At 43.1% G+C, this 15458-nt stretch overlaps 1 protein-coding gene across 1 annotated transcript; it reads right to left on the bottom strand.

The window, feature by feature from the left end:
- Positions 1 to 2627: 2627 nt before the first annotated feature.
- SPMIP5 (sperm microtubule inner protein 5) lies at positions 2628 to 13721 on the bottom strand. Its single transcript, XM_074999679.1, has 6 exons — positions 13707 to 13721; positions 9947 to 10022; positions 7976 to 8197; positions 5924 to 6110; positions 3102 to 3202; positions 2628 to 2782 (listed from the first exon to the last, which is right to left on the bottom strand). Exons 1-6 carry the CDS (start codon positions 13719 to 13721, stop codon positions 2628 to 2630), a joined length of 756 nt encoding a protein of 251 aa, XP_074855780.1.
- Positions 13722 to 15458: the final 1737 nt, after the last annotated feature.

The following is a 15458-nucleotide window of genomic DNA, read 5'->3' as shown; positions in this document are numbered from 1 at the left end:
TCCTTTCATGGTTGTCACAGGGCTTTCACTTGAGATGTCATGAAAGCATTTCTCACTACTCTTGCCACATATTCTGAAACTATGGAGGCAAAAGAGGAGGTCTTGTTCTACTTTCCCATCTTTACTCAGAGAAGTGTTAAGAGGGGAAAGACCACTTGATCTATTAAAGCATAATCCACCTTTTGACCCTCTTACAAAGAGGTGCCTAATAAAAGTATGTGATCACGGACAATCTGAACCATGTGTGAAGATAACTGTCTGATCAGATAATGGAATTGTTTTCAGTGGTAAGAATGAATCTATTACTAATGCAAATAACGCTAATAATTATAATTTGCAATACTGTAAAAGTCACCTAGTCTACCACCTCCTCTGACAGGAGACTATAATAAATTATAGGCTGAGAAAAATCAAAGGGATAAAGGTTAAAAGATTTTAAAAAAGAATTGAAACTTAAATGCTTAACAAGCAAGTCAAAGACATGAAAGCAGAAATTGGAGCTATTAAATTATGCAGCTGTAAAGCATTAGATATCATAGAACTGATTAGCAAATCTAAAGCCAAACCTTCCCCTCATAACCCTACTGGGTCACAGATTTTGACAAGTTTGACAGAACAAATTGTCAAAGTTCAATACATAATATGCAAATAGCCGTAATGCAGATATGCCTCACGTATCAAATAAGGATACCAAACCCTCAGACAGGAATAATGGAGTTGAAAAAAACTGAGCATTTTACCCCTTGCTTTTGCCCCTTCTTTGATCTGGTTTCTATACAGCTCTATTTGGCCACCATGGTTCTGTGTTGGAAACAGACCAACAGATATTTGCAGCACATACGTTGTTATGAGCTAGATCTTCTTGGTCTTTCCCAATCCCTTTATGCAACTCAGGCTTCTGGAGGTCTTCTAAAACTCTATTACTACCCCAGTCTTCTCCAGCCACATGAGGGCCATTGCATACAGGACTAGGCATAGAGGGGGGAAGTGGGGCGAAAATGACTTCTGTGGGAACAGCACAAAACATGTCCATGGGAGAGTTATGAGGATTCAGGCCAGTAATTACACTACGGAAACTCACCAGAAATGTATCACTGTTGCTAGCAGTCGTTCAGCTAAACTCATGTGTTGGCCTCACCCACACCCACCAACTCTGAATTCAATGAGGGTTCAATGATTGGCTCTAACACAATCTGCTGATCTAGTTTGCCCACCCCCACAACCTTTCATTTTTAAGGTCATGATTCCCAAAAGATAGGGTTTCTGTAGAGGAGCACAAGAACATGCTGGGGTGAGGAGATGTGTGGAAGGTATATAAATGAAGATGTCGGTGTCATTAAAGGATGTAATGGCTTCCTCTTTCCTGAAGAGGGACTCATCTACCAAGACAAAAAGCAGTCAAGTAGCACTTTAAAGACCAGCAAAATAATTTATTAGGTGAGCTTTTGTGGGACAGACACACTTCTTCAGACCATAGCCAGACCAGACCAGACTCAATATTTAAGGCACAGAGAACCAAAAACAGTAATCAAAGCGGACAAATCAGAAAAATATGATCAAGGTGAGCAACTCAGAGAGTGGAGGGGTGGGGGAGGAAGGTCAAGAATTAGATTAAGCCAAGTATGCAGACGAGCCCCTATAGTGAGTCAGAAAATTCCCATCCCAGTTCAAACCACGTGTTAATGTGCTGACTTTGAATATAAAAGCCAGCTCGGCTCTCTCTCTTTGAATAGCGATGCGAATTTTTTTTTTCAGTAACACGCATACTCTGAGTCACTGTAGGGGCTCGTCTGCATACTTGGCTTAATCTAATTCTTGACCTTGCCCCCACCCCTCCACTCTCTGATTTGCTCATCTTGATCATTTTTTTCTGATTTGTCCTCCTTAATTACTGTTGCTGGTTCTCTGTGCCTTAAATATTGAGTCTGTTCTGGTACGGCTAAGGTCTGAAGAAGTGGGTCTGTCCCACGAAAGCTCACCTAATAAATTATTTTGCTGGTCATTAAAGTGCTACTTGACTGCTTTTTGTTTTGACAGTATATAGACTAGCACGGGTCTCTCTTTGTTACTACTCATCTACCAAGAGTTTGCAAAACCCTGTTTTAAAGTGCTTGGTATACCCTACGAGCTAAAGTGTGTAACACAGGTTACTGATTCCATTTGCTCTTTGGCATTTTTCATTTCAGCATTTTCCACTTCAGCCCAAAGAGTCAATACCTTTTTTTCAGTAAAATAGGAGAACAGAATAATTCTGAGCCCTGGGAGCAACTAAGCTAAATAGTATTGGGGTAATGTTTTGCAAAGCTGATCTAGATGAGTTCATCCCAGGCCAAGAAAGCTACTGATCAAACCAAATTCCATGATGAATCCTGACCATGTGATACCTGAGGCACATTAGGCATATGCCAGAAAAAAAAGAGGGTGAACTCATAAGTACTGAAACACACTGTGGTTTATAACCCATACTTGCATGTTCACTTCACAAGTGAAACGTATCCAAAACATTGCACATCTCAGATCACATAGCATTAAGCGCCAAGAGCAAGCCTCAAAGTTTTAAACATGCCCAACTCGATAATATTTCAGTAGTTTTTAATCAATTATCAAAGTCCAAACCATTGTCCGTTTCAGCCTTTCATATTACATTTCAAGTTCTTCCGGAGCTTCTGCTCAGCATTACGTTTCTTAGTGAGATGAGCGCCATAGGACTCCTCCGTGTGTGTGCATACAGAGCAGCTTCGGCACAGGTTTCCAAAGGTTTTCCCAATGACGAGATGTTCATCTGCAAGAAGTGAATACCCACTGTTTAATCCTTGAAGTCCCATGAGATACTGTTGTACTCACAGTCACTGGAGGTTGCCTGTGCCTCACTGGTGGAAGACAAAGAAGCAGGGAGGGCTGGCAAGCTGTTCTCCTGAATCTTTGGAACTTGTTTCTCCATTTTGTCTGCCACAGTTCAAGTTTCCAGCCTTTAGAAGCACCAGACAGGCACTCTTATTAGCTACTTTAATAAAGTGCCAAATAAATTTAAAAGAGGAGTGCTGGACTGCAGCGTATCAATAGCAAACTATGTTTTAAAGGACAAAATTCTAAATTCTTACGTGGAATATGACCGCTGTATTTTGGTAGCATCCCTTCAGGCCTGTAGAATCTTGGGCATGTGTTGGAAACTTTACTAACTTTAACTTCATTCATTTTGCCTCTAAAATATGTAAAAATCAGAAAAAATTAACCTATATCATTTCAGAATTTGCTTACTTGTCCCCAAGCTTTACAAAATTATCACACTTAATTTTTAACTCTCCTGCCATTAGTTATCTTCTCAACTCTATGGCCGTGCCTACACTTGGCCAAATTTTCAAAAGGGCCATGCTAATGGCCAAATCAGAGAATACTAATGAGGCTCTGAAATGAATATTCAGTGGCTCATTAGCATGCTGCTGGCTGCAGCACTTCAAAAGTGTCGCGTTTCAATCATGCGTGACTTGTCTATGTGGGGATCTTTTCAAAAGTACCCCACGAACGTCAAAATCCCCTTATTCCTATCAGCTGAATACACCCAATACATCACCAGATAGGAATAAGGGGATTTCGACATTTGCAGGGTCCTTTCGAAAAGGGCCCCATGTAGACAAGCTGCGCGTAATTGAAACGCGGTACTTTCAAACTGCTGTGGCCAGCAGCATGCTATTGAGGCACTGAATATTATTTCAGCACCTCATTACTATTCTCCCATTTGGCCATTAGCATGGCCTTTTCCAAATTTTGACCAAGTGTAAACTCAGCCTATGTGTTCTGCTCACAAGGGCCATGTCTACATGACTGCCTAAACTCAAAATAAGCTACATTATTTTGCTTACTTCGCATATAGCTCAAAATAGGCTATTTCGACATTCAGTTTTATCTAAACAGCACCAAAAGTCAAAATAAAGCACTATTTTGAGACATCCCTTACTCTTCTTGCAATGAGGTGTATAGGGATGCTGAAATAGCACACCTTTTATTTTGGAAAAATATTTTGAAATAATGGATGCATTTCAAAGGTGTGGAGTAGCTATTTTGGAATATCTTGAAACAGCTCTGCCATGTAGACATTCTCACAACACTCAGATGTTGCTCAGCTAACACTCATTGCTTTCCTGGGAGTTTTGTGTGTATATGGAACATGGGATCCAACTGACCAGAATTTCCACCAAAGCCACGCTGCTGAACACAAGACCCTGGGTATGCATTTGAGGAGAATGGGGTATGTAGGTGAGACTAGGGGGAGAGAGGGCTATGAACATATGCCCTTTGTGTTTATGAACAGATGAATAAGCACTCGGCACATTCCTCAAAAACCTCACTTATAGCCTTAGCAAGTGCTAGCACATGCTCAGTGATGAAATCTTTGTGGGGTGCTGTGTGTGTATGTATAGGAAGTCACACATGATAATTAGCATTGTGCTGGAAGGGAAAAGGCTGTGTTGAGTCCAGTGAGTTCTTTCTGCCTCCTTGTGATATGGGAAGTTCCCTTCAGAGCTGCAACATCTCTCAGTAGGAGAAGGGAAATACTCCCTCTCCTAAGTTTGGGAAGGGAAAGCCTTGAACATAGAACGCTTCCCTGTGGAAATTCACACTCCCGCACACTCTTCCCCCTGCTCAACTGCTGAATCCTTTCCTAGTTAGTAAGAAACTTGACCCATTCCATTTCTTATGGCACAGATCAACTCTCCTGCCCTCCCAGGGACAAAAGCCCAGACTGATTTGTCCGCCTCTTGCTGGCAGGCTTTGTTGGCATTATATTCTGAGGTAAAACTGAAATTTTGTTGGCAATGCAAGTGTCTGATAAATGAGAAAAAGAATCAAAATCAAGGTTGTTTTTTTTTTAATTTAATTAAATACTGATATAAGTAGTCATTTTCTGTGCTTTTCTGGATTAAAATCTAGGTTCCCATGAGCTCTTCCTTATATCAACTATGAATTGTCAGAACTATCCAGGCTGTAGAATATATACCTTTTCCACCCTGGCATTTCAGCTAGTAGTATATGCTGCACCAGGACAAATTATGATGAAAATATACTAGATGTTTGCACCAGTTCAGCTACATGAGTACCTGAAATCATTGTAGGCAAGGCCGTAGATCCAACACGCAGTAGAATGTAGGGGAAATACTTGAAAAACAAATTATCATCGGGGTTTACACAATGAGGTTTTTAAAAAAAAATCTTTGTGGTTCAAGTACACATTGAACCTCTCTAACCCATGTCTCTCATCCAGCAACTTCCGTACTCTGACATGATTTTAGTTAGCTGGATGGCCACTTATCATGGGCGTGGTGAAGTTTCCTATGGTCCCATAAAGTTTGTATCCAGCCACCAGTCCTAGCTCTCAGTGTACTATGCTGTTGTTTAATTGTAATTTACCCCAAAGTGTCTCTTAAGTGCTCAGAAATCAGAGGTAATATGTTGGTAATATTGACCTCCCATCATCCAGCAATTCTGTTGTCCAGCACCAGTCACGTCCTGAGTGTGCTGGACAAGAGAGGTTCAACCTGTAGTGAACAGAAAAGACTGAATATCTTCATAATCAACATAGGACAATGTGCTGTTGTGTACTGTTAATTCTTGCGTACTGCCTCTGTTCAGTACCACATGTAGATAAGGAAGGATTTAAAATGTAATTATGAAAATACACAGTATACTGTAGTCCTTCTAAAAATTGTATGTTTTATATTACCTATGCTGTATTTCACAGATTCCTACCAGTCATGCCCTATGAGACCACCAAAAGTCTACCTAAGTGTACTTATTACCTGTCCTATTCCTTTTCATTACTTTAGTAGTTGGGAGATTATATTTATTGTTGTACTTCACCAAACAAACAGCATCACCACCATCTTATATGGTACTTTTCAAAGGATATATTTTAGTGTAAACTTACTTGTGTAAATTGTTGGACACATCATAGTGGACCTGATTTATTAAGTTCTTAAAATCCTGATAGCAATTTTTTGTCATTTCATGGTAACGAACACCATATCCCAGTTCAGTGACTCTTGCTCTAGGCACAAACCCAGTCCAGCCAGGAACAGGTGGCTCTAATAAACTTCTCTTAGTTACTACAGGACCTGCAAAATGATTAAATATATACCACCTCAAAATTACACCTAACTGCCAGAGAAAATATCTGTTTATATTTACCAAGGAGTAGCAGTTCTCAAACTGTTGATTGAGACCCCAAAATGGGCAGCAACCCCACTTTAATCAGGTCGCCAGGGCTGGCGTTAGACTTGCTATGGTCTGTGGCCCAAAGCCAAGCCCCACTGCCAAGAAAAAAGGTGTTAAGGCTCAGGCTTAAGGTTCAGCCCTGGTGAAGGGGCTCAGGTGAAGGCCTTTATCTTTGGGCCCCTCATCCAGGGCAATGGGGCTTGGGTGGGCTAAGGCTTCCGTCTCCCTTCCTGAGGATGTGTAGTAACCTTTGCTGTCAAAAGGCAGTTACAGTGCAATGACATTTGAGAACTGCAGCCATAGAGTATATGAAGGAGCCAATCAATCAGAGTCATTCCATTGAATGCAATGGGTTTTGCTCTACTAGAGGGAAACTAGGCTCACATGTCTGCCTTAGTATTCATGGCCTGCCAGAATCCCAGAACATTCTACCTGCGGAAAGGTCCCCTGCAGTCTCAACAGGGCACTATTGAACTTTCTATTCTAAACTGCAATTTGTCTTGCAGTGTGCTGCCATGCTCAGCCAGAGCTAGCTGCTCTTCTGTGATGCGTTAATAAATGTAGGAGGACAGGTACAATTGACAATTTAGTTACAGACTTAAGAACTGTCAATCAAGAACATTCTATCTGATGACATTTAGGGGTTTCTAAGGCAACTGCAGGAGGGAGTTCTGAACATCTTTTACAGGGTGGTGCTGTTTCTAGAACTCTTCTGATCAGAAGAGAAACGCTGGCTTGTTGCAGCTGATAGTAAGGAATCCATGAATAGCAGCTTGGCCTTGAGTTCAAAGCACTTGGAGTCATGTTCAGGCTTGGGTGTCTGGAGTTCAGGGATATTCAGAGTCTGTGAATCGTGCAGAACCCCAAAAGGGGCTCACTCACACACAGCAAGGAGCCCAAGGAAAGATCTGGACAGAAGTTATTGCTAAAGGGAAAACCAGGATATATGAGACACCCTGAGATCCACGAGTCACAAGTTCAAATGAAAACTTTTTTGCATTTTCTTAATACCATTTTAAAATCTCTCTCTCAATCTCTCTCCTAATGCTAAAGGCCAGATTCTGCCAGCCTTATGCACAATAAATAGCACTATATTCTGCAAATAGTACCACTGAGAGAAAGAATGAGACTACTTGCAGAGGAAGCTAGCCATCTGCATGAGTAAAGATGACAGAATCAAGCCCCAGAAGGGCAGGCCAAAATTTTCAAATCTGAGTGCCTAAAATTAGGTACCCAGAGTATATGATAGATTTTTCAAGGCTGGTGAGCATTTGTAGTTCCTTCTGCAGTCAGTCTGGGCAGCAGGTGCTCAGTCCCTCTAAACAGCAGGATGGTTTTACTCTTAGTCAGCCAGGTTTGAAAACACTGGCTTCAGATTTTTAGATAGTAGTACAATTTGAGAGCACATTATTGCATGAGTCTATTTAGAACCCCATTTATGAAAGGATTTCTGGATAATAATTGTAATTGATGTAAGATCCATGTAGATCATTTCACATCACAATGAGCCTATACCCTTAAATATATATACACCTATTTGAGAAAACTGTAAGATTTAAAATAAAAATGAAAAATATGGAAGGCCAATTTCTGTCACTGACTATATGTGTAACTCCCACTAAAATCAGAGCAATGCGCGAGCAACTGAAGATAAAATCTGGTTCTTAATAAGTCCCTGAAGACTGTAATTATAATTCACATTGTACAAGTAACATTAATTGGATGTTTGGCTGGAATAAAATTCATTACGACTTAAATACAGTACCTAGCATATAAGGATGGTGTTTATAATTATAGTCATGAAGTGCTTGTAAAACATCTTCATTAGAGCAAATAAATGGAAGTTTGGGCGTATTGGCTGCTATGTATCTCAGCTCATCCAATTTGTCTCTATTTCTTTGAGAAGCACTGTGGAAGGAGGTCATACATGCCTTTGAGTCATCTCCATAAGTAGTGCCAATTCTATAGAATCTTTGGGGGATGTAGCCTAAAGGAGCAAGCAGAATACATTTAGAAAGTTCTAAAGACTGAATAGAACCTATTGCAAGCATTTACAGAGTGAAATTATATGTTAAAAAATAACATCTGTCATTCTTAGTTCTTCAAATTACACACGATTTATATAAATGGTCACAACAACAGTGACCTCTTATGATCTTTGAAACAAACTACATTTTGACAAGAACTATGAAAGTACAACCCTCTTATGGAATATCAGTTCTAGTAACAATTCTTTTTACTGTGCCAAAGAATCAGTCTGAATGGTAGTTTGAAATACTCCATTTTTTAATGGTCCTTCTTTTACATAATGCTTTGAAAATGCAGTTTTGGAGCCTTCATTTTGGCTAGAAATTGTGATTGTAAGTAAAATGAACACCTGCATTATAAGAAGTAGATTTTGGTCTTTAATTTGGGAAACCAACCTCCAAAGCAGACTTCTACCACCTAATAACTTATTTTCATTATAAAGAATAGATGCATATAGCACATCTACATACTGAAAACTCTTTCATATCTGGAAACCCCGGGATCCTGCAGCTAGGAGCAGGCTGGGGCATGGAGCCTTGCTGGCAGCCCCAGCTGTTGGAACCCAGGCCAGGGTGCAAGGGGACCCCACCAGCCCCACAGCTGGAAGCCGTCTGGAGTGCAGAGCCCAGCTGGCAGCTCCAGACCTGGGGAGCTGGCCAGAGCTGGAAGAACTCCAGTGGGTAGCCCAGGGGGTGGGAGCTGGCTGGGGAACTCTCAGGGGACAGCCTGCTCAGTTGCTCCTGTGCTTAGATCTGCTCTCAGAACAGGAAGCAGCATTATGTTTGTGCTGGTTATTTGAGAGTTCTGAAGGAACGAATACTGGATAAAAGAGAGTTTACTGTAGTTCTTTAACTTTAAACCTGACTCTATGACTATGTTAACTGCTAAAAAAAATACAAATACAAATCTGATGGGTCTGAACCTACGTTTCCCCTAAGGCATGCAGCTGAGTGGCTGCACAGGGAGCTACCCCCCGCCATGCACTTAACTCCCTCTGCAGCAGGGTTGCAGCACAGTGAGAAGAACATTTCTGCACTGCTTCGGGGCTGGAATTGGGGAAACATGCATCTTTCTTTCAGCTCCAGGGCTGCAGAGGGGAGGGAGGGCTCCCACAGCCCAAGGCTGTGCCTCTCCTTGAGCACTCCAAACCCCTGGCTCCACCCACACATCATCTCCATATTGGTGCACATAAAAAAAAATCATTCTGCACATAGGTGGGAAAAATTAAAGTGAACAATGGTCTGAATGAAAACCCCATTTCCAACCACCCCTGAATTTGGTCAGTCTCAATGTTGTAACTGACCACAAACTCTGTGTAACAGCCAGAGCCAAAATCCTGGCTCTGAAATATGCCTGAACATTGGAGTGTTTTATTTCTGGATCCCAATGTTTTGGATCAGGCCCAGCTCTACGGGGAACTAATAGAGGAAAGGCAATTCGAACCCAAAAAAGCCACCATTCTAGCCCAGAGTCTCCTGATCAGCTGAGCTTTGAGTGGTGATCTAATTGAGAGAGGAGATGCTCTCACATTTACATCTCCTGAGCTGCTAGTGTTGGTTTGATCCCTCTAGTAAAATAAAGCAGAGGAGCATGTCACAGTAGCTGCTCTTGCAACTCATGCACGACGTGGAGTGTACTCCAATGGCCAATTAAATTGGGATTGAAACTGAAGGAGGTGGTCAGGATTTGGCCCAAACATATTACTTACCTGTGTATCCAGGAATCAGAGGGTTGCCCATATCCACAAGTTTTTGATTTGATTGCATTGCTCTCTCTGTCCCTCTCTGAAAGAAAATGAACATGCACAGGTGAACTTATACCTGAATCTCAACTGAGCTGTCTCATGACATATCTGCTCTATTTCTATAAATAAATATTAGCCAACCATAGAACTCAGCAAACTGACAAAATGCAGTTTCTCTATGACAACTGTGTAAATTCAGAGTAACTTCCCTGAAGGCATCTGAACTTACTAATGTTAGTCCAGTGTAATCAAGAGCAGCATATACGCTATACTTTCTGTTTTAATACTCACTTTGTCTACTGAGCAATGTCAAGCAATGGATTTTTTAAAAATATACAGCTCAATAACAAGCTTTTTGCACAGTTATTTTAAGATACCTGTAAGGGAACATTAAGGTATTTAGGACATATGTCATTACCAGGGAAAACATTAGTCAGATATGCACACCTTATTTTCACATTACTGAAATGTGTAAATAAGTCCTCATGCTCCAGCCCACTGTTTGAGATAAGGCTTTGGTTAATTATATATGTTTTAGATCATGCAAGAGTTACTATTACTTCTGTATTTGCAGTATTCTAAGTATTTCCTACTAGCTGCAAATGTTGCAGTGAGCTAACTATCTCTACTTACATAAGGCAAAATCAGCAAGGATTTAAAGGAGATCACTGTGCCCCCACTAGTTTTCTTAATAAAAATCTGTGACAGAGTGACAACAAAGGATGTGTCAGTCGGTAATTGCCCTGTTTTGTCTAATCACTCTGAAGCACTGCTACTGTCAGAAGACAGCTTAGTGGGCTAGATGGACCAGAGGTCTGACCCAGTATGACCAGTGTTATGTTCTAATGGTGTATCTGTAAAATTCACTGAATATATTGAGAAGCAAAATAAATTAAAAAAAAGGCAGTAAAGATGATAAAGGCTGGGGAATAGAACAGGAAGAGAGCTGTAAGAAGCTAACACGTTAAAGCCTTGAAAAGACAATATCCAGTGCAGGGGAAGGGTATGCTCACCTTTAAGTACCTCACCTTTAAGGTACCTTTAAGGTAATAGCGTAAATGAAGCAAAGGAACTAGCCAGAGAAGCAAGTAGAAAAAGAGCTACAGACTCAAGGTAAGGAAAATAAAGTGTCAGCTATGTATTAGGAATAGCTGCATAGCAAGACGAGCAGAGAAGTCAGGTATACAGTAGAAAGGACCTCACTGCAGTTACTCAGTGAAGGCCAGTTTCTGCCAACCTTACATAAGCTCAATAATACCTTATTGCACAAATAAGGATGGACCTTGATGGGAAAAAACAGGATGTAACCCCACCACCACCAAAGTCCCTTAAGCACCAGTGACAAGAAGCTGTGCTGGACTAGTTCTGTCCGAAGCACTGTATGAGCACGTGTTTCAGAGACATCAGTGCATACATATTTATCAAGACAGATAGGCCCACTTGTGACTTCACTCACACTGCGGTATATTAGAAGTGAATTTACAAATGAGAGTGAACACTAACAATCCCACTGTGAACATGATCTTATTTATAATTCTTGTGACCCCAGGGTATTTATAGATTATGCATATTGCAGCCACTGCTGTTCACTTGAACTCTGACACGGAGCTGTGATGTAGCACAGCAACCCAACCCAACACTTGAGGAAGGAAAGGTGAAGGGATTCCAAACTAGTAAATATCAAGGGTTAAATTTTAACATATCAAAATATTGTCCTTTTTCATTCTATGTGCTAACACTGTGTTTCTCAGCCTTTTTTTAAAATAAAATATCCCTTTTAAAAAGAATTGTAAGTACCCCTAGACTTCTCTCACGTGCCCCGAAGTGAATGCATATCACCGCTTGAGGAAAAAAAGGTCCTAAGGTAATCTGAGGTCTTGAAACAAGTGACATTCAACCTTTTCAGAATACTGGATCCTTTTCAGGAGTCAGATTGGTTTTGCATACCACCAAGTTACACCTCATTTAAAAACTACTTAGGCTACATCTACACTGATCACAGTGGATCATCTTGGGTGCCATTTCAACGCTGACCCTGGAACTCCTCACAAGGATTAAGGAATGTTGACGGGAGTAGCACACCTATCGACCTTCTACCATGAAGACAAGGATGAAAGTCGATAGCTGAAAAGTCGATTTTAGGCATGCAACTGGCGTACCAAAAAATTGTGTCTCAGCTGTTGACCTTCTGGATAAGTGTAGACGTAGCCTTACTTCCAAAAACATGCAAAAATATCACAGAAGACTACTACTGAAAACTTGCTGACTTTCTACCATCTTACTATCAAATAAATGAACTGGAATAGAAATATTGGACTTACATTTCAGCATAAGGTATATGAAGCAGTAGAAACAAGTCATTGTCTGAATTAACTTTTAGATTGTACTGACTTTACTAGTGTTTTTATGTAGCCTGTTGTAAAACCAGACAAATATTTAGATGAGTTGATGTGCCCCCTGGAAGCCCCCAGTGTACTCCCAATGGTAGAGTACCCCTGGTTGAGAAACACTGAGCTAATATATCCTTCATCTCCTTCTGACCCTTAGTTTGGTAGGTTGCTGCTGTGAGATGTTGGAGGCTGGCTGTAAACAAGCGTCCTTGTTCTGCTGTCCTGACCCCTGTATGTGACTTGAAACTGAATTGTATATCATGAATTTCCCGTGCTGTTATAGCCAGGTCAATCAAAGAGACGAAATGGGGTTGGTAATACCTTTTACGTGACCAGCTTCTCTTGGTGAGCAAAGAGGCATCTAGGGTGGGGATTTCAGGAGGGGCACCAGTCATGTGCCTCTGCCCTGCTCCCTTCTTGCCTCTGCAACAGCCTTGCTCCTCTCCATTCCCACTCGTACTTTGCCCCTGCCCTCTCCCTGCCCACGCCCTGCCCCCGCCTCACCCCCGCCCCACCGTCTTCCCAGTCCTGCTCTGCCCTGGCCCACCTCTTCCTTTGGAAGCGCCATGCCTCTTCTAATGAGCATGGGAGCAATCCTTCCCCCTCTCCCTCCCGGAGAAGCACAGCTAGGAAACTCGCACTGCTCTCAGGATGCACCACTCCAGGGAAGAGGTGGGACTGCCTCCACACCCACTGGAAACAGCACGGTGCTGAGTGTGTGCGTGGGGGGGGGAGTGGCCCAGGGGGTGTGGATGTGGCCCTCTACACATTGCCTTTGGATGAGCCAGACAAACTTTCAAGCAACACAAAACTCCTTTCCGGGTCTAGGAAAGGTACTTGGCAAGGCACAGCTACATTCAAGGTGGAACAGTTTTAGCCTAAGAATTTAACTGGTTGCAAGAAACCACGCACAGTGAAGTGGATAGTTAACACTCTGCAGCAATAGGACAAAGGAGGGTTAGTGGGTTCTAGCCTGTTGTAATGAGGCGCCTGTACAAAAAGCAGTTTGTGCGCCTTAGTTCAGGGTGGTCAACCAATTAGGAACCAAGAGCCATAGATAAGAGTGCAAAGAGCCACATATTACATATTTATTTTCAGCTATCTGCCAATCTATATATATTGACTGAGAGAGATTAAAAATAAATGTAAAATATGTGGCTCAGTGCCCCACCTCCTCCAGAGCCAGGCACCTTTGGGCCTTCACTCTAACCCAATCCCCCTTTCCTCCTCCAGAGCCAGGCACCCCCAGCTCCCTGCTATAACCCAATTTACCAACCCTTCCCCAGAGCCAGGCACCCCCAGTCCCCTGCTCAAACTCAATGCCAGTGACTCACCCTATCTGCTGCCATGGCCACTGCCACCACTACACACTTCTCCCCCCTCAAGCACTGGGGTGTGTGTGCAGAGCAGCAGACGGCCCTCCCAGCATGCAACTCCAAGCAGGAGCCACATTTAATTGCTCAAAGAGCCACATGCGGCTCGAGAGCTGCGGGTTAGCCAAGACCTGCTTTAGTGGAAAGATGTCAATGTACAAAAATGTCTATAAGCTAAACCACAGGAGTGATTTAGGGAAATAAAAGTTCATAATAATGCTTAACAGAACCTGTGTATGTCATTCAGACAGCCTGCAGCTTTAGGGCCTGATCCTGTAGATTATCTTTGCGGCAATATCTAGGAGTCTTGGCTAGACAAATTCAGACAGGCCACACACAATGAAACACAGCTCAAGAGCCTGATAAAAAGCACTGGCTGGAGCTGAACACTCACTGCCTGGACCAATGGCCACAGATGAAGCCACCACACTGCAGCCCATGGAGCTTTGTTGTTGGTTCCTCTGGCACTGGATGTTCACCCAACTCTGCACTGGGGGTGCCAGGATTCCTGCTGCCACTGATGTCCCAGAAAAGCTTCCAGTGATGTAATGTGAGCAGGCTCAGCCACTGCAACTTAGAGAGGGTGGCAAGACGTGTTGGGCTGGGCATCACCATTAGTGTCCATGGCCCCTTACCAGAGGACTCCCGAGTCCCAATGTGTCAGGTGCCTCCTGCTGTTGGCTGGGCTCCACCATTGGACAGGCTCTGTTGAGGCAGCTGATACCCACAGTGTCTGCACACAGCGGGAGCATTGTGACCTCAGCGAGCTGGGCTGACAGCAAGGGAACAACAAGAAAAGTAGGCAGCATTTGTGCCTGGGACTGGCAACTGCCACTGTAATGCCAGAGTGCACACACACACAACCACCGTCTCCTCCACTGATCACACGTTGTGCTACACACTTGGACAACGCCCAGTTTTGGTTACACACACCCCTACATCCAACAGTCTCCACTGCACATTTTGTTCACCCACAGCCTGTTACAGCACAATGAACACCCAATCTGAGCTTCACACACTTGCATCCAACAGCACAGCACACTCCACTCACACACAGCCTGCACTATACCTGCTGAAAAACACCAATCCAGTCGACACACACATCTATGTTCAGTCACTATTGCACACCCCCCAGACAGTCTGTGCTACACCTTCTAACAAGCACACAACCCACACTACACACAACTGAATTCATTACTACACTAACACTCTCAGATTCTGTTCTTATAAGCTGTGTCTACACATGCACGCTACTTCGAAGTAGCAGCACTAACTTCGAAATAGCGCCCGTCGTGGCTACACGCGTCAGGCGCTATTTCGAAGTTAACTTCGACGTTAGGCGGCGAGATGTCGAAGTCGCTAACCTCATGAGGGGATCGGAATAGCGCCCTACTTCGACGTTCAACGTCGAAGTAGGGACTGTGTAGACGATCCGCGTCCCGCAACATCGAAATTGTGGGGTCCTCCATGGCAGCCATCAGCTGGGGGGTTGAGAGACGCTGTCTCTCCAGCCCGTGCGGGGCTCTATGGTCACTGTGTGCAGCAGCCCTTAGCCCAGGGCTTCTGGCTGCTGCTGCTGCAGCGGGGGATTCATGCTGCATGCACAGGGTCTGCAACTCGTTGTCGGCTCTGTGTATCTTGTGCTGTTTAGTGCAAGTGTGTCTGGGAGGGGCCCTTTAAGGGAGCGGCTGGCTGTTGAGTCCACCCTGTGAC

This window comes from Carettochelys insculpta, chromosome 7, assembly GCF_033958435.1.
Source record: "Carettochelys insculpta isolate YL-2023 chromosome 7, ASM3395843v1, whole genome shotgun sequence".
In the NCBI taxonomy this organism is placed as follows: domain Eukaryota; kingdom Metazoa; phylum Chordata; order Testudines; family Carettochelyidae; genus Carettochelys; species Carettochelys insculpta.
Note: the sequence above shows the minus strand (reverse complement) of the source record. Positions and strands in the feature narration are given on the sequence as shown.

What these genes read in the sequence shown, in the direction of transcription:
- SPMIP5 (XM_074999679.1), bottom strand. An exon ending in ACACCATCCTTATATGCTAG is followed by an intron (nt 6,111 to 7,975) that starts GTACTGTATTTA and finishes ATCATTTTGCAG; the next exon opens with GTCCTGTAGTAACTAAGAGA. An exon ending in GTGTCCAACAATTTACACAA is followed by an intron (nt 3,203 to 5,923) that starts GTAAGTTTACAC and finishes TACATATTTTAG; the next exon opens with AGGCAAAATGAATGAAGTTA.